This window comes from Leptosomus discolor, chromosome 8 (assembly GCF_034619465.1).
Source record: "Leptosomus discolor isolate bLepDis1 chromosome 8, bLepDis1.hap2, whole genome shotgun sequence".
Lineage (NCBI taxonomy): Eukaryota > Metazoa > Chordata > Aves > Leptosomiformes > Leptosomidae > Leptosomus > Leptosomus discolor.
In genome coordinates this window covers 57,235,909-57,261,760 of record NC_141398.1, presented here as the reverse complement: position 1 = coordinate 57,261,760, position 25,852 = coordinate 57,235,909, and the positions used below count along the sequence as shown (strand labels likewise).

General features: G+C 38.8%; 1 protein-coding gene across 1 annotated transcript in view; it reads right to left on the bottom strand.

The window, feature by feature from the left end:
- CDH13 (cadherin 13) overlaps window positions 1-25,852 on the bottom strand; it is a 398,743-nt gene that overhangs the window by 301,890 nt on the left and 71,001 nt on the right. The window contains exon 3 of the mRNA XM_086468834.1: window positions 20,657-20,865. Coding sequence (XP_086324960.1) covers window positions 20,657-20,865 — 209 coding nt within the window. The remainder of the gene's footprint in view (window positions 1-20,656; window positions 20,866-25,852) is intronic.

The window sequence follows — 25,852 nt, the reverse complement described above, 5'->3', positions numbered from 1 at the left end:
ACATTAAAAAAAGGAATTGTATGGAATCAGTGGAGAGCCTGGCCTAGGGAGATGATTTGGCTGAAAAGATCATTCACAGAAACATGTAAGATAATAGAGTATAGGATGGAAGTTTGGCACAGTCTCGCTATGGAATGAAATGGATTAGAGCATAGGTAGTTGGGTCAGAAAAAAATCATGGATGTTCAACTAAATTATTATTTGCCTTTTTCAGAGATTTGAGCAAGCAAAGACAGAGAAGTAAGTAGTCTTGTTCATAGTAACAGTCGGGTCTCATTCAATAAGGTTGAAAACGTATTCACTAGTATTTCACTGGAGATTATACAAAAGTACAGTAGAACCTTTTTCTGCTCATGTTATCAGTATGAGAAACATTGAAAATCACCCCTTTTTGTTTCTTTCAAATTTGTGAAAGAACCGCTTGTATTTGCCTAAGTGTTTCTCCAATGATAAGAATGATTTTTCTTCTCTATTGGATGCAATGATTCATAACAGCAAAATCGTTGGTTCAAAACTAAATATAGAATTTTACCAGCAGAGGCTGTTTCTTTCAGTTGAAGAGAACTAAATATGGTAAAACTATGTTACTGAGCAGACTCTCAGACCATAATCCAGGCTACTTCTACAAACTATAAAGCTTACACTCAAAATATAGCCAAAGTCATGAAGACCAAACCAAACAAACCCTGAAGGACGAAATACTGCTAGAACAGCAGAGAGAAACATAGAAAACAACAGTAAATTGTAGTGGTTTTTTTCCCCAGTAAATATTTAAATCCAGGCTGCAAGGACTGATGGACAGTAAAACCATTTGCAAAGTAAAAAATACATCTGAGTTTCTGCTCAGTTGAGTGCCACATTGGAATATAAAGTTATCAGATCTGGTTTTTAGTGACGCTTGTGATGGCCAACAGAGATACGTCTCATCCCACTACTAATTCAGTCAAGTCTCTGACTAACTTTCCTGGTACTGCCTTTCAAGCCAGCAGCTTTGTTAGAAACTAATGCCAGTGGGTCCGGAATGACATCAAGTGTTTCTAGCAGCTGAAGCCCGACATCAGTGCAAAATATTTGTGCCACCCATGATTTAGAACAGGCTTAGTTTTGGGTGGACTACGACTAACCCATGATTAAGATCAAGTCCTTCTGCTGGCAGAAACAGCAGTGAGTGGATGCAAAATACGTCTGCACAGTCCTTGCTTACTGTTTACCAGTCTGTCCCATAAATCCCGGTAAAGGCATTCCACAAAACCAACGAGAAGTAGCGTCGCACTTCAAGTACTTCTTTCAATATTCAGTCAAATGCCAAAGTGTTATTACTGCAGTATTAAAACACTGACTATGAACTTGATTAGAAAACAAAGGTATCAATTTTGACATTAGCAAAAACAAAGTCTTCGATAACCCCAAATTTCTCCACTGCATACTTTTGATGTTTGTAAAAAAAAACTTACACATATCTTAAATACCAAAGCATCACTTTCTTTTCCTCCTTCCTTTCCCTAACATGCATCTGTCAGCTCATGTTCATCTGTTTTCAATAGTACGTTGCATCCTTCATAGCTGCATAGAGAAACTTGGTTTAAGGAATATGAGCTTATAAATTGCCACCCTTTGTCTGTCTTTTAAATAAGGCAGGGGAAAAAAAACATCATGAGCTAAGATTAAGAGCTGCATTCATATTAAAGAATCATGTCTTTTTACCATTGAAACTGAAGCTGTAGATTATTCTGTGCTGATAAAGTACTACAGTGGGCAAAGAACTTCGTCACAATGAACACTGCTGTAAAACAACCTATCTACAAGAAAGGAAACAAGTTTGCATAATCTATTTATGGTTGATTCAGCTTTAGGGGAATTTGTTATATAAATATATCTCACCCCGGGGAATTGTTTTGCCAAAATAAATAATGAAAGTGTTTGAGTATCTGAACACTGATAATTAATAGGATTTTGCAGTATCACAATGGACAATGACATCTTTCTGTTTACATTAACCATCTCACGAGTGAAAAGACAAAAACTTGTAGACTTCAAGAGCCAATACATCAGGAAGTGGAAAATGAATTAACTTAGCACTTGCAAAAATGCTAAGTAGGTGATATGTTTTAATTGATTATCAAAAAGTGTTTTATAGTACTTTCTTAAAAAACACTCCATAGCTCAGTAATTATCATGTTAAAAGTCCTACTTAATTCATCAATCGTTCAACTGGCATTTCTAATACTCTGCTATCATGTTGGAATGTTTGACTAAACATAATCAAGTACCATTATGTTGTTATACACTTAGGTAGCAATCACAAGTTATGTTTTAAGATTATGTGTCAATATTTAATCATCAAGAAGGATTACCACAGGTGACTCTTTCACAATCTCATCAATAATACCTTGCCAACTCCAATTCTGTAGACACCTAAAATTTACAGTGAACCTTACCTGCTTTTGTGGTCACATAATTATTTTTATTATGCTTTGTGGCAATGTTGGCTGCCAAAAAAGGTTGTCCTAAAATCCCAGTGTGACAAAAATCAATTTTCAGATGCAAATGAGGGTGCCATAGGTGACATTTTTCATACCCAATAAATTGCCTGTCTGTGGCTTTGAACTAATGGACACATAAACAAGAGAGATTGGTGCCAAGGTATTGCATTATAATCTTAGCAAAGTTTTATGAGAGTCATGCTACACACTGCAAAGAGAAACTAAAACAGAGGGAGGAGGCATGAACAATGTGAGGAAACCTGTAAGAATAGCTATAACTTTCTTTTTACATTGTTTTATTTTTTTCTGACCCCCATTTTCCATCTACTTCCCCCTCTCTTTTTTTTTTTTTATTTCAGTGCTCTTCATGACTGCTTCTGTCTGCCACAGCTTTTACCTCATTATTATTCTCCACCTCTCCTCTTCTCTGTCCCTTCCCTGTCTTCCCCGTTTTTCTCCTAGAAAATTTGTACAAACAGGATCCCTCCCCATCATTCCTTTCTACTTCTACCAACATTGTTTCCATTTATTTCCACCTCCTTGAGGTGATCAGCATTCCCTGGCATGGAAATTGTTCAAAGGCACTCAGCTATAGCTGACTCTGCAAAACCAGTGCGAAGAGCCACTAAGGTAGACCTCAAAACTTTGGCGTGTACTTCTAAACAAGATGTCCAGAAGACAACATGAAAACACAGTTTATCCACACAATTAAGAACCCTGACAGCAGTTAAGTACAGGCAAGAGCTCAGATTAAAGCTGTTAGTCTGAACATCTGGGTAATGAAGCAGAACCAGCAGGCAGGAATCTCAGTGACATCTCAGCAATATCGCAGGGAGCCATGCCGCTCTTCAGTCACTGGGTCTACGTGAGACTTCAGCTGGAGTCTGCAGTTTCAAACTATTTTCTTTACTACACAGATACTGGGATTACAACCAGATCACTCAGACAGGTCTTCCCCCACCTTTTTCTCCGAATCACAAGGACTTCGATGTTTGTATTAAATAACGAAGGGATATAGATTAGATCTGTGTTGCTAAATCTGTGTACTTACACCACAAATACACTTAAACTTTCCAAGAAAATACAAGAAACACACTGAAACTAGCATTACTTTTAGAAACAAAAAAAAAGACTTCAGGTGACCCCACTGCTCATGTCAGATACGGCTACAGTTCAAAAACATGAGGAGGTCTGCATTTGCACAAAAAAAATAGCAGGGGTTTTATAGCCTTCTCTGAAGCTTATCTTGAAAAATCGCACACTTCTTGACTCTGCAAATTTTGGTTTGAAGCCCTAAGAGATATTTACTCTTGCAATACAAATAGAGACATAATAAAAACAATATTTTTATGTTGATAGTACTGTTTCCAACTATAGCTGAAATGAAAGATAGGATTACATAATAGCTTTTCAAACCTCTTCAAAAGATGTAAGTAAAGTTCAAATCTTAAGATTTTGAAGCTTTAATCTTGAAATAAAGATCAATCTTTTTGTTATTTCACCTTTTTGTCGTGTTAGGAAAATATGAACAGTACTAAAATGACGAAGAACAGAATCTTGCATCAGACACAGCCCCATCCATATCCAGTTGGAAGATTAGGATAATCATTTGGGGAAAAAAAAATTAAAAACACCCTTTTCAACCTCTCATCCTGGCATCTTTAGTAAATAATATTATTGCTGCTGGTGTTCCTTAGCTGTGTTTTGAGCTCTGTTTATTTTGGGGTCAGAGGGAGAAAAGGGTATTTTCTTCTGCCACACATGTAGCTCCCTCCTTCTGAAAAATCAAAGCTCCCTTCAAAGCCAGCAAATCAGTGTACCTTGACTTTGCCTGTCAGCATCACCACCACGACAGGGAAGCAGAACAGCTTTCTCATACTGTGCAGGCACAACTTCAAAAATACAATTTTGAACTTTTGTTTATGCCACTTGTCAGGTTGGCCAAATACCATTAGTATATTCCTCAGAGGCAACAGTTTATTCCCATTACCAGAGCAACGCCTGGCAAGGCATGTATATGGAATTCAGGGCAGCGTGCCATAACCGTCTCCACCCTGTTCTGAAAAGAGAAATTACGATAGGAAGTATGAAACATACTGTTCCCTGCCTTTTAAGGTCACCAAAGAAGTTTACTTCACAAGCTAGCTGATACATATAACTTCTCTTTCTTCCATCACTCCATTTCTTCATGGTCTTGTAACCCCTGCAAACATTTGGAAAGCAAGCCTTTAATCCCAAAAGTCCACAAGTGACTTTGGTGGCCAAATTCCCTGATCAGATTAACTACCTGCATCACTGCTGGTAATGCAGAAAACTTGCAGGTGGTGGAGAATTACCTTCTAGTAAATCTGTACCACAGAGGAGTACCATGCTCTCTTCATCCCCTGTAAGCACAGCAAGTGCTTTAGGGTTGCACGCACTATAGATTGGCATCGGTTAATGCAGAGCTCGATTTTGTCCTGTTTTACAGTTCTTCCCTTCCAGAAGCAGCTTCAGGCTGTATGGACAAACCTACCCATAAGACTAAGAAATAGACACAAGGATTTTCAGCTTTTTCTGACACCAGACCAGATTTGATCAGGTCATAACTCCTAGTGGCAGAAGATACCAGCCAAAAGATCAATTGCATCAGATTGACCAATTTGTCTATGTTAAAAAACAGCAACTCAGAAATTGGAATAATATTTTTTAAAAACATTCAAAACACAAAGGAAAAGCTTCTTAGATACCAGATACATTCGTTGACAGTGTATCAGGGCAAAAGATTTACAAACAAGTTTAGTGATAAATCTGCTGAGAGATAGTTCTACCGTCCCGATCTCCACTACTACTCTCCAAAGCTATTAATTCATGCAAGAAGTTAATCTAAAAATAGAAGATATAATGCAGCATATTTTTATGAACACTTAGTAAATGTAGAGCCCTAGGGCTCAGTGTACTTTCATTTTAAGTAATTGTATTCCACATGTAAATATTAAAGACTTCTATATATTGGGATAAATGAATTTAGACTTGCTAAAAGGTTTCTATAAATAGCCTCCTATTATGTCACTTCTCCAGATAGCCTGCTTTGTTGACAGTTACTATAAGAATAGAGCATTCCAGTTTCCCTGTAGTGAACATGAAATAGTCACCTAAGAAATACCTCTCATAATTAGAACAAGGCGGGTACTAAACGGATCCCTTGGCTTATCTATATATTAGTAGCTGGAGTTCATTAACTTGTCAGCACTGATTCCTTTTGAATAGGAAAGTGAAATGAAAAATTTATGTGCAAATCAATATCAACTGTTCTCATTTAGCACAATGTCAGATATAAAATACTGAGAATTAAAAAGAAACTTTCTGGTGGAAAAACATGCTTAGTGTGCCTTTTGTTTTTTATAAGCAAATTCCTACAGTGAATTAAGCTAGTTGTCATTCCACGATAAAACTTACAGCATGTTAAAAGTTAAAGAAAAATATTTTTATTTTTGGGTATTTTTAAAAATTACATTAAGCTTAATAAATGGGAGAAGCAGTTAAGAAAATGTAATTCATGCTCATTAGCTGGCACAAAAGCTGGGTAGCACATCCATATGTATCTAGAGAGAAAGAGGTATCCACTAAAAGGACTTCCACATAACTCAGCATTATACCACAAGTCCACAGACACATTTTTGGAAAACACGCTTCACACCTGTGAATCACACTATTATCAGAAGGGACTACACATCAGTCTTTATGGACATGTGAAGTGGTAATAATGGGGTTCAAAGGCCAGAGGAAATTTGTTGGAGATGAGCATAAGGTAAAGGCAAAGACCTGTTTGTGTATCCTGATAGATGCCAAAATGCTTACTGCGCTTCTAAGAGAGAAACGAAGTCAGCCACTCTACCTAGTAAACTGCAGCCCACATCAAGACCTCCATGATGCCACTGCATGTGTCCCTTGAAGTTGAGCTCAGGTGTAACCCACCAAGTAGATGCCTTGGAAGACAGTTAAATCAAAAAAACATGTGTAACAGCCTTAATTTCAAAATTGCTAGGTCTCCGCCAGCAAAAGGTGAAAGGTCCCTGTTACCCTGTAGCTGAATACCTTACCTTTAGTATACTTACTATCTCCAGTTTACACACAGAAAACTGAGGCAGAGTGGTATAAAAGTAAAGACTTAGTTTTACAACACTTTTCCCATTTGTCCAACCTCTGTTTTTTCCAGAAGTTGTTTGGGCAGATGTTATCTTTTACTACATGCATGAACAAGGTCTCAAAAGCCACAATTTTTGTCAGTCCTTCTATATTACTACAGTAAAACGAAAGCGAAATAATGCAAATGTAGAATGTTTTTGCTTTTTCCCTTGATTCTCCTAAACACATACCCCTACACTGGAAAACAGTCTTATCTTCCTATTGTCTAGAGTTAAGATTAATTTCCCTCACCTTATTTTTTCATTCTATAGTTTTAAAGACTGACCAAGTCACTTATCTAATTCACAATTGTTCTGAAACAGTGTCTACATTCAGCCTGTACCCGAGGATAAACTATAACAGTCGCTCTATCACCCAACAACTCCTCACCAGCCAGGAATGAGAATCGGGGAAAAAGGAGAGCAGACCCCTGGGTGGAAGCGAGAACAGATTTTAATAGCACCAACAGTGATATACAGAGTTATACTCACCAAATGAGTGAGTATACTCACCTCAATAGCAGGGAGAAGGCAGAGGAGGAGCAGGATTAACCCCAGCAGGAACCCCACAGGAGCTCTCTTTCCTCACCAAAACCTTCCCCCTTTATACTGGCCATGACATTCTGGTGTGGGCTACCCCCGTAGCTGACTCAGGTCAGCTGCCCTGGCTGATCCCAAACTGCTAATGTCCTGCATGGCTGGGCTGGGAGTCTGTCCCAGCCAAACCAGGACACACACATTTGCAATTAATAAAATGATCCTAAACACAGACTAACGCACTGAGCACCAACGAAAAGAAAAGACACAATAATTACCAGCAGTGACAAGGAATTGGAAAAGCCTTTAAACAAAACCAAAATAATTTCTGCCCCACAACCCTCTAATATCCCATATTTTCATACCACTAGAAGACACAGAAATTATGTCCCTCCAGTAAACCAGCTACTTTTCTGTTTACTAGACAAATATTAAAGGAACTCTTTCCCTTTTGTACTTCCAATATATTTCCCATATTTTTTCCTCTAATTTAATTAAATATGACATATTAAAGCAGGAAACATTTCCATTTGGGATACAGATGATTTAACTTTTCTGGCAGATACTGAATTTATTAAACATAGGACTGAACAGAATCTGCCTTATGGTATTTACAAATTTGAGATATCATTTTAAAGTAATTATAGCAAATACACAAAATCCAGGATTAAAAGCCACTGAATAAGTGTGAAACTTGTGAGATCCTCTAAAGAACTAATTGATCAAAAAAAGAATTAATTTTGCAGGGATTCAGCTGAAGACATAAATGACATTAAAAATAATTGAAGAAATTTTTTTCCTGATTCCTAGACAAATATAACTGGCATACTGTGCCCACTAACATTATGCACAATTAATATGATATATATCAACCTGATGTTAATAGATAGATAGAATCCAATAGAAAGGATCATACCATATGATAGAACCACTAATACATTCAAGTTTTCCTGGCAGTTAAACAACATGGAAGAACTAACAATTAATGAGAAGGTCACCCTCAAATAGATTTTGATTTGGGCACACCTCAAAGCAGATTTATAAGTAGATTCAAAGCTCATTAAAGTTGGTGGAATAACACCTATTGTCCTAGTGGAGATTGCATTTGCTGTACTGCTTTCTGTGTTTTCCTATGAGAGATTAATTACTTTTAATCTTTAAACTGAAGTTTTAACATCCCCTCCCCTTACCTTCAACTTATTTCCTGATTTGAGTGTCAATATAAAGCACTTTCCTGACTTTATTGACCATATCAGCTTCAAAAGGGTGGTCGTGGGAAGTGGGAGGAAGAACAGCACAGAGAAAATAAATTTGTCTGCTGATAATGCCAGAACATTACTTAACCTGCCCTACACAGCTACAAAAGTGATAAGAACTCATCGTTTGAACTATCTATAGTTCTCTTGACATATACGGGAGAAATCTTCAACCTTTGCTAATCCATATGGCAACAGAATAACCAAAAACAACCAGGGAATGGGTAGAACTTTCCATCATAGTAGTTTGATCTCACAGAATATTTGGCAATTTTTCCCTTGGTCTGCTACCGAAACAATTCACCTGTGTTGAAAACCAGAAGAGGGGCAAACAGAAATTGCTCAATATCAAACTTTAGGCATTATTAAAACAGGGTGGATAGAACAACCAACTGTATCAACTTAGGCAGAGGTTGGTCTGTTCTCCCTAGTAACAAGCGATAGAACAAGGGAAAATGGCTTTAAGCTGCACCAGGGGAGGTTCAGGCTGGATATTAGGAAGGATTTCTTTACTGAGAGGGTTGTCAGGCACCGGAGCAGCCTGACCAGGGAGGTGGCGGAGTCACCATCCCTGGAGGTGTTTAAGAGATGGGTGGATGTTGTACTTGGGGACATGGTTTAGTAAGAGTTGGACTCAATGATCTTGAAGGTCTCGTCCAACCAAAAATGTTTTATGATTCTATAATAATGTCAAGATTGTGATTTTAATAAAGTAGCAGAAACAAGACTTTGTTGAAAATTCGTCACACGTTGTTCCTCCTTTTTATTAAAAAACCCTAACCTATACCTATTCCTATGTTATGTTTCTCAACACAGAACACAATATCTGCATTGAAAAGAACATGTTTCAAAGTCTGTCTTGCAAGATATCCCGCACTAATATATTAATAGTATTTATACAGACATAGCTAGAAATTAAATACATGTGAACAGTTCCAATGAACCTCTCAGTACAGAGGTTCAGGTTTTGATATAATGAATGACAGTAAATGAATGAGTCTATAACTGATAAGATGACTGTTGACTGAGCCAGTACCAAAACAAATAATGAAATCCCCATTTCCTAAATCAGGAATGCAGTCTATGTGGTTTTATTTCTAGCAGGCAATTCTGCTGCAAAGGGCTGGCAGGATTAATGCATGCCAAATCAAATACAGAATACTAGTGTAATAATCATCTTGATCTAAGGCATGAGTTTATAGTTGGCAGCAAGAACAGCACTAAGAACAGAAGATCTGGTCTGAATATTCTTGTTGCCAGATGCTGCCATGTTGGAGCACAACAACACTTGGACCCACCAGAGGTTTTGACTACCAACATAGTCTTTCAGAAGACATGAATTTCCTATTGAACAGAAGTGGCTGACATTTTATTTCATCTTCAGATAAAAGAAAAAGTCACAGGTATGAGAATATTCTTCCTGTGCAGAGAAGAATCTGCAAAGTTTTTGTCAGTCAATCAGGAATTTTGAATTTACTGGAATTTTTATTAGTGAGTTCTACAATATTCAAATCAAAATTATATGTTTCATGAGAGCACTCCAACGCTCTGCTTCACAGAGACATCTATTTTATCATGACACTTGTTGTGCTTGAAGGAAACCCTCTGCATTTTGATATAGCTTTTTAAACTATTAGTAGTGCAACACGAACAGATTCCTTAGTAGCATTTCCTTTTTGGGGAGGTCAAAAAAAGTAAGGTGATACCAATGTGTACTAATCTCAGTGCACATATAAAGTCTTCATCATCTCCTAGGATAGTCCAGCACTTCAGCAGGATCATACCCTCAAAATCCCTATACAAAAAGTTTGTACAAAAGTTTGGTGCGGTGTTTTGGATTTTAAAAAACTTGTGCTGTCACCTTTCTTCCAGGTGATTAGAGGATAAAACTTTATACAGCACAACAGTGTTCAATATTGTAAAAAAAAAAAAGCCAAAGAGCACAAACACCCCACAAACATTCTAAGTGTTAACATACAGCACCAAATAGGAACTAGAACAATTAAAAAAAAAAAGAAATTAGATTTTTTAATTTAATTTTTTAACAGATGGTAGATCATCATCATTAATGCTGCAAAGTGTATAAACTTCATCTGATGGATGTATTTTACATGCCTCTTCTAGTAACTCTGAAAAGATGTTTGGCATCAGGAGGATATCAAAATGTTTAATGCTGTGTTGTTTCTTATTAGCAAAATCCTTAGAGCTCCAGAAAATCTTGTCATTTATACTCATACAAGACATAAGTAATCTGCCAACAAAGTTCACACACACATCAAAAAAAAAAAAAAAGAAAAAAGAAAAAAAGAGACTCCAAATCTCCAATTGTGAACACACAGGTCATGTCACATGTTTGACAGAGACCACTTTAAAAAAAAAGAACAAAACAAAACAGTTCATCCGTACTGCCTTGACATTAACTGTAGAACAGCGTGCTTGGCCACGTAAAACAAAATATTCAGTAGTTCTCCAGTGTGATTAGTACCATTATGGAGATAAATGTACTTCAAAGTTAAGCATTTACCCCATTTCTGATTGATGATGCAAAAAAGAACCCTCTTAAGCAGTAGAAGCTACAATATCGTGTTAAGATCACACAACGTAGTCCACAAGAAGGCCGGCACACCAAGAGCTAGATCCCGCTCTCATTTTAGAAGCATTACAGTTTATTCCAAAAGCTGCATATACTAGATCCATGATTAATTTATCTCAAAACCACAAGATAATTCTAGAGATTGAAATGAAATGAAAGACAAAATGATTTCAAGATAATTTCCCACTGAGTTCAAACATATGCCAAATGGTTCAACAATTATCGAACACTATCAACCACAAGGGCGTTTGCTGACTTGCAGGTAAGTCAAAGTGTATCTGTTCACAGTAGATTGAACAGTTGCTGACTAAATGACTTTGTGTCGCTAGGTTATGAATCAAACCACTTGCCAGAACAATTACTGAAATTATTTTAACAAATCTGTTCCTACTCACCAGGAAACTTCTTGTTTACTGGTATGCACCAAACCACAGCCATAGTGAGGTGGTTAAGAAACTAGAGGCCAAATTCAGTGTCTCCTTTCCTACTAGAACATCTGTTTGCCAGTTACCTGAAATAAGAATCTATCTTTTCCATAGTAATAAAGGACATTGAGGAATTTTAGTGGTACCAAAAGTATTAGCAGCAGCCAGTTACTGTACATAGCAGGACTACTGGTCAGTTCAAATCGAACTGCTGCCCCTCCACTCTCTTCCAGTGTAATGGTTATCCCTAGGTGCCCTCTCAGAAAGAGGGGGATATATATAAACTACTAATAAAACTGTTTTTTCTAAGATGGATCAACTTCTTAAGGCAAAGGTTATTCAGTCTGATTTGGCGGTGAAATAAGAAGTGAGGAGCTAGATGATTAATAGCTCCAAGATGACTGTAAACATTAGCAGAGTTCTTTATTATGGAGATACCAAATTATATTAAGCTTAAACTCTGACATACTTACGCTGAATATTTCTTCAACTTGCCTAGTTATTCTAGGTACTTAAGAAAACTAGCTGTAAAATAAGATGCAAAGGAACACTCTAAAAGCAACAGAATTGTGATGATCAACAAATAAGGAATTTTAGGTCCAGAAGGAGCCATCTGTCCTTGCAGTGGCAGAATCAATTCTTGAGGGAGGACAAATGTAGATTTTTATCTTGTGATGCTCCATTAAATGCTTAAGATGTGTGCTGAGATAGGTGTTACTATAATAACCATAATAAATGTTCCTTCGGGTTTGTGAAAATCAGCATGGAACTATTGGGGCAATCATTAGGGATGATTATTGATGTTTCTGATGGAGGGAAATGACTAAACTCTTAGGAAATCATCTTTTCGCGTGAATCATTTCTCCTATTACGGTGCTCTCTCAAATCCACCCTGTTTCTGGAAGCTGATGGAAAATCTTGTAGGGGGAAAACACCAGCAACATTTTGCAACTCTGACACAAAAACGAATCTTGAATTTACTTTTGTACACAACTTAGTTTGATCTCCTCTTGGATTGTCTCTGTTCCTTAATAAATCTGAGGTATCGCTGGTGAAACTGGGGTATGGTTGTCGTACACTGACCGCATCATTCCTGCATGACATGGAAGAAATGGACAATTTTTCTTCTGTACCAGATGTCTCACACATTCTTCTGGTTTCTGTAACATCTCTTGTTCATTATGGATTTGAGGACATTAAGTATGTCATGGCAATTTTAATATCATACAGAAAGCACCATGTCCTTTTCCCAAACCCCCTATTTAAAAAGGGCCGTTCCTATCCTGATGTGAAAAAGTATTATAAAATAAGTATGAACAATAAAAATGTCCATGCAAATACCTCTTTTTACAGATGTATGTGTATAGACATGTACACACACATATTCTTTCTATGTGTACTTAATAGTTACACTTTAAGGATCTTACAGGATGAAAGCTGCTTTATAAATGAAAGATTTTACATGTCCTAAGAGACATCTACTTATCCTTTATGATCTTGCTTAATGTTCTACTAAATCATGCTTAGCCTGTTGCTTTCCCACTTATATCCTCATTTACTACAATGAACTTTAAATTTAAACCTTTCCCCAAATGGTTCCTTTAAATGTTCCCCACACCTCTGGCACAAATTTCCATACAAGTCCATCAGTCTCTGGAGATCAACGTACAAGATCAGCATAGTTTTCTCTATATCAGAATATTTTCAGGCTGGGCTCAGAACAATAACAACTTGGGAAAAAAAAATGTCAATGCATGATGGATTATCACTCATCAATAAAATTTAGTGGATTTTTTTTTTATGGGTAAAGGACAGCTGGCATCCTAGATCATAGGAAGCTAATTCGACTTAAAATATCTTCGTATAACTTATCTACCATTCAAACTCTCATAAAAAAGTTTTAGGAGCAAGAGGTAAATAGGTATTTTCTCGGCCCTCTGTGCCAGGTGAATTTTAGTTCAGATAAAAGACTTCAGCAACGTTTGAATAATCTCTCTCACTGAGATTTATGGAAGCTTTGTCATTAAGTCTAATGGATGAAGAATAAGACCCAAGTGCATTTTAAAAGAAAATAGAATAAAATTGTTTGCGTTCCAGCACTGCATTTAGTTCTGGGCTTCCACAAAATCCTTAAGTTTACACCAGAAGCACACCAAGCAATAGTGAAAATGTCCTGTGGATGTTACCTGTTTCTGCAGGGAGAACTGACTGAGAAACCTAAATGCAGTTCAGGGCTGAAAAGAATTATGATTTTAGATGTGTTTAATAAAATGTGTTCATTTAGAATACTTTTGCGTGTCATTTTTTATTAGTCTGTTAATAATTCAGAATAACTAACAAGGTTTGCATTTGTTTCAAAAATCACCTCATTTCACCTTTGAATCACTGTTAAACATGTTCTATACTTGTCTTAGCTCTGCTTGCTAAAAGCAGAAAGTCCCTTTTCCTGGATAAACACATCCCTAGTTCACATAAAATCTGACTGAATTACTCATAGAGAAAAGCACCAAACAGTCACAGAAGCTAACACCTTCTTGTTTCACAGTCAATTATTCATGTTTCCAGTCTATAAGACCATTTTTCTCTCCTTAAATAACCAAGTACTTCTCATTTACATGCTGAAGTTGCGCGCTGAGGGAAATGGCAGGAAAGCTAGCCCACGCGTTTGATCTAAGCATCTATACCCAAAGCGAATAAACTTAGAAGACACACTTTGCCCAAAAAAGGGTCATTAAATTAATGAAAACCGCCAGTGGCTCATGTTCTTTATAGTATTTACTCTGGTATTCAACACAATATGTATTTGTTGCTATGGCAACTGCCACATCTCTTGGCACCATAATAATTCTCAGACAAATGGATCTTTGTCAGGGTAAACTCCAAAGCCAGTGTATATGAAACCTGCATTTCTTCGGTGGTGGGAAGCTGCAGAGTAAAGTTAGAAGTGTAAATTCAGCCCAGGCTTGGGGAAAAGCACAAGCCTATCAACAGAGGTGAGCTCTGCTGCAGCGCTGAGTGGGAAGGGGAGCGTGGCTATGTATGAAAAATCATAAGCGCTGTGCACTGCCTTGGGACTCGCAGGGTCACTCGGAAACAGGCTGGCAGAGAGGTACAGGCATCACGTCCGTACAGCACTATCAGACAAGACCCCTGCTTCGAGGGTTTGATCTAAAGCCTGCTGGAATCTGATTATTTCAGCAGGTTCTGGATCAGGCTGAAGGATAAAAAGGAAAGAAGGTGACTGGAATATCTATGGAAAACAGCTTATTTCACTGGTTAAGGAGACTTCTTATATAAAAGGAGCTCTTTGTTGTTTCCCCAACAAGTGGTGTGCACAGAGGATTTTTATAAAAATATAGCCAAAAAGGCAGCTAAATGATACTACAGAATGATCCATTGATAAGAACAAGCTCTTGCTTTCATTGACATTAATTAAGATGGATCCTGTGAAACCTTCAATGTAACATCGCGGACTTTAAAAACTAAAAAAAAGGTTGCACCCTTCCACTGGTGATTAAAGTAGAGAAAAGTAATTTACCAAAATACCATCAACACTCAGGTACTGAATTCTAAAATCACTAATACCTCAGCTTTTTATGCGTGAATTCCAAGGCAATGGTGTTTGCGGTGTGATAACAAAAGTAAAAGAAGTAATAGCTTAATTATTTAATGGCTAGTAGGAGAACGTTACTATGTTAAGCTTTCAGCCAAACTGAACACAAACATGAGAAGATGAATTTCTTTTGTTTGCTTTTTAAGAAAACCTATCTTTATATGCCTGAAGGACACCTTCAAATCCAAAGGCAAAATATCTCCACAGCTTTTCTGAAAATGGTATTCTACATACAGGTTTGATCAGTATGATAACTCATAAGTGTATTGCAGATATTGATGTACCCCTGCGACTTACTCTATTTTGTGCCTTAAAATTAAATGCAAAACATGGTCTTTTATTTATGCACTGCACTACTTTTTTGCAGCAACTGCTATATGCAAAATCTAATAATATTAAACTCTTCTAGCCCGTTTGTCAATATCTCATATGAGAGCCCATCTTCATACTTTTGCACAGTCATTTTTGGCCTATTTAGAACTCTCTGCTAAACTGAAAAAATGCTAATATACATTAATGGGAACGGTTGCTTGCTATATCAGAAAGGCTGATTCTTGATCTTATTTTCCAAATAAATTATTGAACTGCCAGATGACTAAATTCAACTATTCACTTCCTTGCATGAATATTTCTTCTGTGAGAGAAACCTGATTCACAATAAGATTATTGATCCTTTATCATCTGTTCTAAGACAGAAAGCCATACATGTAGGATTTCAGGCTCTAGGCGCTTTTTATCTCATATCAATAAAATGTGCAATCTCTGTCCTGCAGGGATAAAGCAGAGAGTACGACACAAACAAGAAATGCTAACGTTTAAGTCCAAGAAGCTTAGCTTCATTATTTCTGTTTGATACTTCCGAAAACAGAGGCACAGGTATAAAAGCAACTAGCACAAACATATTCATCCAGTCAGTGACTTCAGAAACAGAATTCAAGTCTGCAAGGCAGCTGAGAGAGTTTTCAGGCAGGCTGCCTCTCCTGTCCCTGGCTATAGCAAATGCAACAGGGTACTGATGTGAGGAAAAGCAACGGTTTGACCAAGGGGAAGGTAGAAGCAGCATATCTGACTAGCCTCAGCTGTTACAAAACGGACTGCACAGAGTAGCAGGACTAGAGCAACTTCATTTCCTTCAATCTGAGCTACTGCTGGAGATGATTTTAAACTTTGTCTACAACATGCTGTCTCAGGGTGTGATCCTCCCTCTTATCTCTTCTTTTCTTTCTCCTATTCCTTTTCCATCTAGTGCCTGAGAAGTGTCCTGAGGGTTTGACAGTTTCTATTTAATCATTTCATCCCTCTGTATGGAAGGCTGCTGAGCATTGCACAGTGAAGTTACTACCAGCCTGGAATTTCTGAATATATGTCTGCTCTCTTATCTGCTTTTGTGCCAGACTCTTAGTATCTCACTGCCCCCACCCCCCCACCCCCCCACCCCCCCCAACCTGTGTCTGCAAAGCTGTAACAAATAAAAGTTCTCAATAACCCTTTGCTGAGGGTGGGGAAGAAGCTGCACTTTGCCAACACACACCAAAAAAAAAAAAAAAAAAAAGCAGAGAAAGATTGTTTCCCAGGGTTTTCTTTTAGCTCCCAGTGTACTAAGGGTATACCCATTAAAACCAGCATTAGATTACAGAGCAGGAGAAGGACTAGCAGGCAACCACTTTATTTAGCCTTGGGAGGACACAGTTCAATTCCCAGCTTGCTGCCTTTTGCAACTCACCATCTGTTATGAAATTGGCTATACTTTCTGTCTTTCACAAAATCAGACTCCTTAAACAAATAAATCAATCCACTAATGGCTGGACAAATGCTCAGATGCGATGAAATTTCCAACTCAGGGTTGTCCTACTATTTCCATAAAACAAAGCAGGAACCAAGCATTGGATAAGACATAAGTTAAAAAAAATAATTATTGCAACTCATCTGCTCTGTCAGTTTACTCCCAACTAGGGTTTGCGAGTGATTTATTTTTCCATTAGGGATGGAAACCTTAGCAATACCATGAATTATTCAGAATGAACCCAAATTTAATTTTGGGAATCCTGGGTCAATCAAAACATTTCTATGTGTTCTTTTAATATCGGCAAGCACTGAATTCCTGACTGAAGGTTCTGTGTGAAAAGTTATTAAACAAACATTAGGCAAAGCAGAGCACAAGTACAAACGTGCATGTGTCACCAGCTCTGCCCCACGGTGAATCCAAGTGAACTTCATTTCTTTCATTGAGCACTCTGATTGCCTGAGGGCACAAGTGTGTACACACACCTAACTGTTAAAAAGATGACACACTGTAACGTTACACCCTCCATAGGCCCATGGCAACTCTTCTGTGCACTCATACGCCACATGCCTCTCAAAAATGACCATAGCTCTTTCATGAGTACCCCCCTCTATCAAGACAGACGGAAACCGATATATCTAGCCAAAAGCTTAGGAGGAAGGGGGCACTAACTGCAGGTTGCAGAAAGCAATCTAACTGTAATCTGATGTGCAGATTTCTGCTCTCAGTAGCATGTGTGTATGTCTGTCGGTACAGACATTCATGGGTTTTGCAGTATTCTGCAGAAACATCCAGACATCTAGAAAAGCAGCAGTGCTGTATCTGCTCTTCCGTCACTAGACCCTGCAGAAGATTCTGTGATCAGAGAGTAACAGCCAAGTTGGCTCGTGATGCCAAGGAACCATCTATCTTCTCATGTTGTGGTCAAGTGGTATTCTAACGGCCACTGACTATACTATGGCCACAAAATTAGTGTAAGTTAATTACGTAGGACTGATCAGTGAGGCCAGCAGAATCTTCACACATCTTCAGCAGGAAAGATCCACACACCCCTCCACCACTAGAATACCAAAAGCTTTTCTGCACACTCCAGATTGCACCTCTAAATATTTTCAATATTCATCTAAAGTATGGGTGGTAGCAATCAAAGTTTTAGGAATTACACTCTCTCTTCCTAGGCTCAGACTGACAGCACATTAGAGATCATTGTTGTCAGTCATTTCCAAACATGTTGGGAATCTGCAATTAGAAACATTAACAATGGGATTTCACAGATGTAGGTTACACACTTTCAGAAAAGAAATAGTAGTTACTGGCAGTGGGGAAATACTTAAGAACTACTTATCTCCTAATTAAACAAGGTACTGTACTCTAAGTACTGAATGCTAAGCAGTGCTCTAGCATGTGCTCATCTTAACCCTACAGAATTATGCTGAATTACTAAGGCTCCATCTGAGCATTTCTTAGCCAAGACTCCTTGCGTAAACAGATGGAGCAGTTCTGTTGTTTCCGTGCTGACACATTTAGGCTGCAAAAGTACAGGATTAAGTTCAAATTTATCATAAAATCACTTTAGATAAGACACTGTAATCTTTATATCCTTCTCAAGTATGACAAACAGAACAAGAAGACTGTCTGTGTTGTGTTTAAAATAGGCAAACAATAGCTGAAATGGTTGGTAAAGAATATTGATTTAACAGCCACAGAGTGCTGGCTGACGCTAGAGTAGGACAGTCAGCGCCAAAGATCTTTATATTTCCTTGAAGAAGGGGATGATCCTTACTAGGTGGATTTCCCAGGACACATTCATGCATAATGTAACTCCTGATGGCACCGCAGACACCAAGGATCACCATACTAAAAGGGTAATCCTCTGGTTGTGAGCTGAATATCACAATCCATAAAGTGATGAATGCAGGTAGACATGATGCTGTGATATTTCTTGGAGGAGTCACCTATGAGAGAAGTCTCGCAAGTGGCAGAATATGCCGGATTTAGACTGGTTTTCTCTCGCTGAAGTAACACAAAGTGGTTGGAACAGAATCCAGAAGTGGGGCCAAATTAGACTTGGCTTTTGAATGTAGCCTGGTGATTGATTTCAATGTTATGCATTAATTAATATTGCTGGGACATTTTGAGGGGAGACTACCCAGAACCCGAATAGGACATAAAAAGAAAAGGTCAGTGGTAAAGCTATATCATAGTTTGTACAAATATACATCTGCTAATTCCTGCTCATTAGACAAGATTTCCCCTAGATTGGAACATCTATAGAATATCTCCCCTCAAAGATATTGAAGGGCTGCTTCTCTAAGAAACCCAGATAAAAACTTCAGGATATGATTCTCAGAGTCAGATCTTCACACAGAAACCAATCCCCTGAAGTTTATTTAACTCCAAAACTCCTGTCAGAGATGTCTCAAACTCCTCTGTGGTTTCAGTAACTTCAAACTGGAGAATGAGAATCCCCATTTCGAAACTGTTCTTAAGATTTCAAAACCTGGAGTTGAAATCATTTGAACATTCTTGTGATTGCACCAGAAGGAGCGTGCCTTGCCAATCTGGGACACGGGACTGCCAAGTGCCCAGCTCCTGCAAGTGGAGCTTTCCTATTCTGAATTTGGTGGTGCATGGTCCTAAATCCACAGCTCCACTATGTACAAGACTCTTCTCAAGTATGGCCTTGTTAAAATTTAACTTTGTGAAGAAACAGCTTATTTAAACAAAATTAAATTCCATTTAAGTGTTTTGATCAGCACTCTGAAGTTACACATTCTGGTACTTTCTCTCCTGCTGGCAATCTATATTCACATTGTGTGCTGGTTAAAGTGCAGATCAAAACCTTTCCTCAGACATAGACTTACAGAAGTTTGTTCAACCTTTACCCTAAAGCTTTTTTTTAATGGAAGACTTAAGTTATACTAAGCTGTTGTTGGAAATATAATGAGAATGCTGCCAGCTGAAAGTCTAGATACCAGAATAAAACAATAGATCAGTCATTTTTATCATGGCTTCTTTATACTTCCTTGAAATTATAGGTCTGTAAAGGTACAAGGCTTAATTGTCTAGTAAGCCACTGTCTTGCCTGCCTCCCTCCTAAATGTCATGACACAGAAGTGAAGGCTATCTCACATTTCCTTTTGTTACTTTCATGGGTGTGAAGTAAACAGTTCATTCTGTTTGTGAAGCACTTTTTCCCCATGGTAGGAGGTTAGAATTACACTGAAATTCAGAAGTAGAAAAGAAAGGACACGTCATTCAGTGGACAGAGTGGAACAAACATCACTGGTCCATAGAGAGTGTAAATATGTGTTGCTATTTGCACGCAGATGTTATATAGCTTAACACATAACAATATCAGATAAACATACCTATACGAAAATTTAAATTCCACAGCACAGAATTCATTCCCACATACTTAAACTTGGAGCGAACATGAAGGTTCTGTAAATTCTAAATTACACATTTAGACTACGACATTCCATTTTCAGTTATGGCCAAACTGGAGTTTATCTAGCATAATGTACACCAGCCAATTTTGATACTTGGGCTTTTTCACTTGAATAATTTCTTTATGAACATTTAGCACTTACACCTGAAGACGTATTACATCTTTCAAAACCTGGAAAACTTATATTTTAAGTTAAACTAAGTGCTAAAACATTACAGCAATATCTGGATTGAAGACTGATTTTGATCTCTGCTAACAGATTAAAACTGCTTACAGCCGTAGATGGCACATGTAAATATCCAGCAGCATCTCCTTGGCACTTTCTTCTAGTCTTTTGTATTTATCTTACCTTTAATGCACTGTGTTTTTCATTTGCTCCAACAATCAAAATTTCTGCCATATCCTCAGCGTGCTCAGACCGCGCGTGGACAAACAAGGCTCTGACAGCTTCTGATATATTCCTTAGTGCAACTAAAGACCCATCATGTTCCACCTTAAAGTCCGGGTTAGAAACTTCGAAGTTCAATTTGTTATTCCCCTTGCAGTCATCAAATTCCACTGGGAGGGGGGAAAGAAAAAACACAATTATAAGCATCCACTTTGGAACACAGATTTCAAACATCATTATGTTATTGGATTGTCTACAGCTCTCCAGAAGAAATGTCTCTCAACCTAAGAGGAAAAACTTTCAAAGAAGCTTTATATTTGTGTGACTATAATTCATAGACAAATCTTACAAATATGCACTTCCAGAAGGATGAAGATATTTTGGCCATACTAATTAGGGAGGAGACAAACAAAACACTTTGGACATGAACATTTTGTGATCGCTTAAATTACATGCACGAAATTCACACCTAGTTCTATAAATTGGGCAGCAGCAGTAGAGACCTTGTTATCCTTCTCATCGTAACCCAAGATCTCTAAAAGCTCTTCTGGTGGCAAAGTGGTTTCAGATATCCAATGAATCTTTATGCTTGGAATGGGTTGTTTACAGAATATTCAACCTCACAGTCTACTGCAAAAGTGTTACACAAGCGAAAAAACAAACCATAACATTTCTTACTAACTATCAGCTCTGTGATATAGTGCATGAGAACTTTTAATTAAACAGAAGCTGTCGATAATCCTGTTTCACTTTACACGGAAGATTTAAAATATTTACGAAGACTGACATAAAGAGAAAAATATCTTTAATAGTACAAAGGTTTGAGACCGTGTCTCAAATTCCTTCTCTGAGCCCTGTAGATTCACTTTGCTCAAAATACTGGAAAAAACTTCAGTGATATAACTACCAGCTATATGATTAAGAGGTCTTCACCACAAACTTGTAATTGCTAAGCAAACTCTTCAGGTTTCAACATCGCTGAACAGTATATTTGCACATGAAGTGGGTTTTTTAGACAACCTGTTCTGTATTCCCTTCCTGCTCCTTGAGTTACTGCTGCTGTAGACTTTTCACTTATCTGCGTGCTCTCGTTACTTTGATTTTACATTTCATTTCTACTGGATCTTTAAAAACTGCATTACACTTTCAGAAATGAATACAGACAGGAATACAGACTACAGAAGATCAAAGACAATGGAGTTTTGCTGAAAATAAAGTACTTTGCATAATTGTTTAAATTCACTGTATACACTTCTTGTATTGGGTCATTGTTTTCAAAGGAAAAAAAAAATAATCCCAGATTCTCTTACAGCCTGGCCAATAACTAAGCTTTCCTGACTATGTAATCTCTATAACTGGTCTTGAAGCACAGACAAAACCTCAGCAGATGACCACACAACAATCCTGGGAAGGTAAGCAGAAATCCTCTTCATTAAATTTTGCACTTATTTCCAACTTGAAGACACGGCTGCCAGAGGACCTCGTGGAGATTCTTCCTCTCTGGGCATTCATTTGGATTAAATCCCAAAGTAGAACCACCAGAGGGAAAAAGAACTGTTGCTGGTTCCAGAAGTTGATTACAACTTCATTTTATGACAAATATTGCTAAGAAAGGTTAAATTAAAAACTAACCAAAAGCAAAAATCTCCAATGCCCAAACTTCAGAATGAGGCACAGAATATGAGACGTGGGACACTACTTGCCAAATCAACAGCAGTGGGTTGACCTTGGGCTGCACCCCGGCGCCCACCCAGCCACTCCCTCACTCCCCCACCTCAACCGGAGGGGGGGACAAAAGGAGATGAAAAGCTCCTGGGTCAAGGTAAAAGACAGGGAGATCACTTATCGACTGCCGTCACGGGCCAAACAGAATTGTCTTGGGGAAAATTAGTTTAATTCATTGCCAATTAACATAGATTTATATGGTGAGAAAAAGACAAAATTAAACCCACACTTTCCCGCCCTTTTCCCCGGGCTCAGATTCTCCCCTTCCTTCCCAGCTCCTGCCTCCTCTCCCCGAGCGGCCTGGGGGGGGTGGGGAACAGGGGGTGACGGTCAGTACCTAATGGCTCCTCTCTGCAGCTCCTCACACTTTTCTCCTGCTCCAGCCCGAGTCCCCTCCAGGGGCTGCAGCTTCCTTCGGGACATACCCACCTGCTCCTCTGCGGGGTCCCCCTGCTCCAGCGCCTGCAGCCCTTCCTCCTCCTCCTCCTCCTCCTCCGCCCGGGCTCACACCGCTCTCTCACCCCTTTCCCCTCACCACCACCGGCGTCGCTGAGGGGCTCGGCTGTGCCCTGCGCTGGGGCGGCTGTGGAACCGCCTGGAACCGGCCCAAACCGGCCAGAACCGGCTGTGGCCAGGCGGGCAGCCCCGCCTCTCCTCATGGCGGCCCCCCAGCCCCCGCGCACCCCAGGCATCAGCACAGGCATCACGAGCCTGCGGTGGGATTGTAAAAACAAAGTTGTGATCCCATGAACTTGGGCTGGACTACCCTCTTCTGGAGAAGAGTCCAGCCTCTACAGTCACCGCAGCCTTTTGCATAAAAATTACCCCGGCATCTGGAAGGTCTGCTTCTGCACAAGTTTTGCTTACATTTTTTTAACTAAAAGCTGTTCCCGTTTCCTCTGCTTTACTTGAGGGCAAGAGAACTATCCTTGAATTCGCAGTGGGATAACAAACCAGAATTTCATCAGCCCATTTGCCATTTCATTGAATTTTGCTGAAAGCAAGAGAAACTATAAATAAAAAAGAAACAAAACCTCTTTCCCATTATATACTCCAGTCCCTCCAGATAAACCTATCTTGGGCTGTCATATCACAGACCCCTGCTTGCAAAGTCTTACGCTGCAGTAGAAGCAGGAGGAAAAAACCTGAAATTTGGAAGCAGTAGCAGTTTAAAACAATTTCACAGTGCTGAGACTGTACTGGTGTCCACATTGCTCTCCAAGGCCAGGAACCACTTGCAAGAAAGGGTCTTGTGCTCACAGTTGGATTTTGATGGAAGGCTTTCTGTTAGCAAGGCCTCCCTGATGTAAAACCACCCATTGCAATTTACGTTGGTGATGTGACAGGTGGTTTAACAGATTCACTGCAATCTCCTAAAGCTATCAACCCACAAAAAAGCCAAATTTTCCTGTCACCACAAACGTGGGAAGTTGAAATTCTCTATACTAATCACTGTATAGGTTGCAACCTTGATGAATTATGAGCAGATTCTCTTTTATCTTATTTTCCTACATTTTAAAAAACATAACAGAACAAAACAATGAAACAGGGTCTTAGGAAGGTACCTTGTTACACTGAATAAATATGTGCTTCCCAGTTAAAAACTGCTAGTGATCTACTGTCTATTAATAGCTTACAACTGGAAAAAACTGGCATCACTCTCCAAGAAATTAATTACGTCATCTGTAAAAAGTGTAAAAAAATTTTAAAAAAAGCCTAACAAAACTATGATAAAGTAATCACTTAAAAACAGATGTTATAGTTCAGAGCTGCAGCATCGCCCAGCCAAACACTGTAGGTCACATTCCAAAAGAGGCCATGCTGTGTCATGCTTCAAGAAGAGGGGTGAAGCTGGCTGGGAGTACGCTTCTCCCACCTTGCCGCTCAGCATTCACAAGCCTCGAGATTCCTGCATTGCTGCCATCTGTGAGCGTTGTAGAAATTCAAAGACCACATGCAGACTTGACACATGGAGTCAGGAGAAGTACTTGGATCTATATATGTTCCCTCGGAGTTATTTGACATTTTTAGACCTTTTATATTTTGCTCATCTATTGACCTTGCTTTATGAAACCCTACAACTTTTTCCAACAAGGGCAGGAGCAGAGTTGTTTGAAAGTGGGAAACTCTTTTCTTACTGTATCTCATCCAAAAGCACTGATGCTTTCAATTCCTAATTCCACCACAGAAACAGGAGTATTTGATGAGGTTAATAGCAAGGAGTGGGAAAGAAAATAACAAGGCTCTGAGAAGTACTGATAGGTAGGAGAGAAATTAGAAGTGGGTGGAAGGAGATGAAGTGATCATAAGGATAGAGAACACTGAAGGTTGTTGGACCAAGGGCCAGCAGAGACGACACTGAAGCCAATTGTTAAGAAAGTTGAAGAGAACTGCAGCCTTAGATAAAATCCCTATTCTGAAGTTCGGAGCAAATGTGAACTTTACCAGAATGTTGATGTCTCCTGGAATGGGATGACCAGGGGACTTCACACAAGATTGCATTGCATTCCCAGTCATTCATGATGCCCCTCACTAGGAATGTTTTCTTCCTTAAATTCATGGGGCTTCTGAGGAAAAGCCAATGCAGATACCCCCAAGTTTAGTACTTGAGCTGCCTGTACCAGGCTCCAGTAGCAGCTACACAGACTAGGGAAGCTGGCCCTGGCACTGGCCATACTTTCCTGCCCCGCCAGGAGAGCTCTGAGGAGTTTCAGCTTCACCAGCTTACTCAGATTTCCTGCCTGTGGCGCTATATCTCTTAAACAAACCTACACATTACTGATGCTCTGAAAAGCATAGCCTGTTAAATGCAGGGCAAACACGATTTTTAATTCTTATTCTCTGGTGAAGAAAACTTGCTTTGTACACAAAGCCTGTGTAAAAGTCTCTATGTAAAACCTATAAAGAGTGATTAGTTAATTACTCCTCATGTCCTCCAAGTACTAACCAGTATAACAAGAACCTAGACAGGGATTTGTGAATATCAGTTGGGGGAAGGTTCAGAAATATCTAAGAAAGCTTTCCAGATAACCATTAAAAGAGGGCTCTGAGGACATGCTGAATATCTACCGTTCTAAGGTTTTAACATAAGGTGAATCAAATATCAGCTTAATCCAAAAATCAAGACCAATCTCAGTACCTGATCTTGATTCAAACCAAGAGGATGGACGAGGTGGAACCTTAAAGTCTTTTCCACACATACAAGTTCTCAATTCAATTAATTTCCCTATCCTTTCAGGTCTAAATTAGGACTATATATATGTGAGGTTCGTACAAGAAAAACTATGAAATTCAGTGAACTAACCACTCTGTCTTACTGCACAGCTTATTCATCTAGCTGAGCCCTAGACACTGAGCTCTCTCCCAAGACTGAAGGAAATTTGGGCATGAGACTGAGAACTTGAGTACAAAATGGAAAAACACACACAAGAT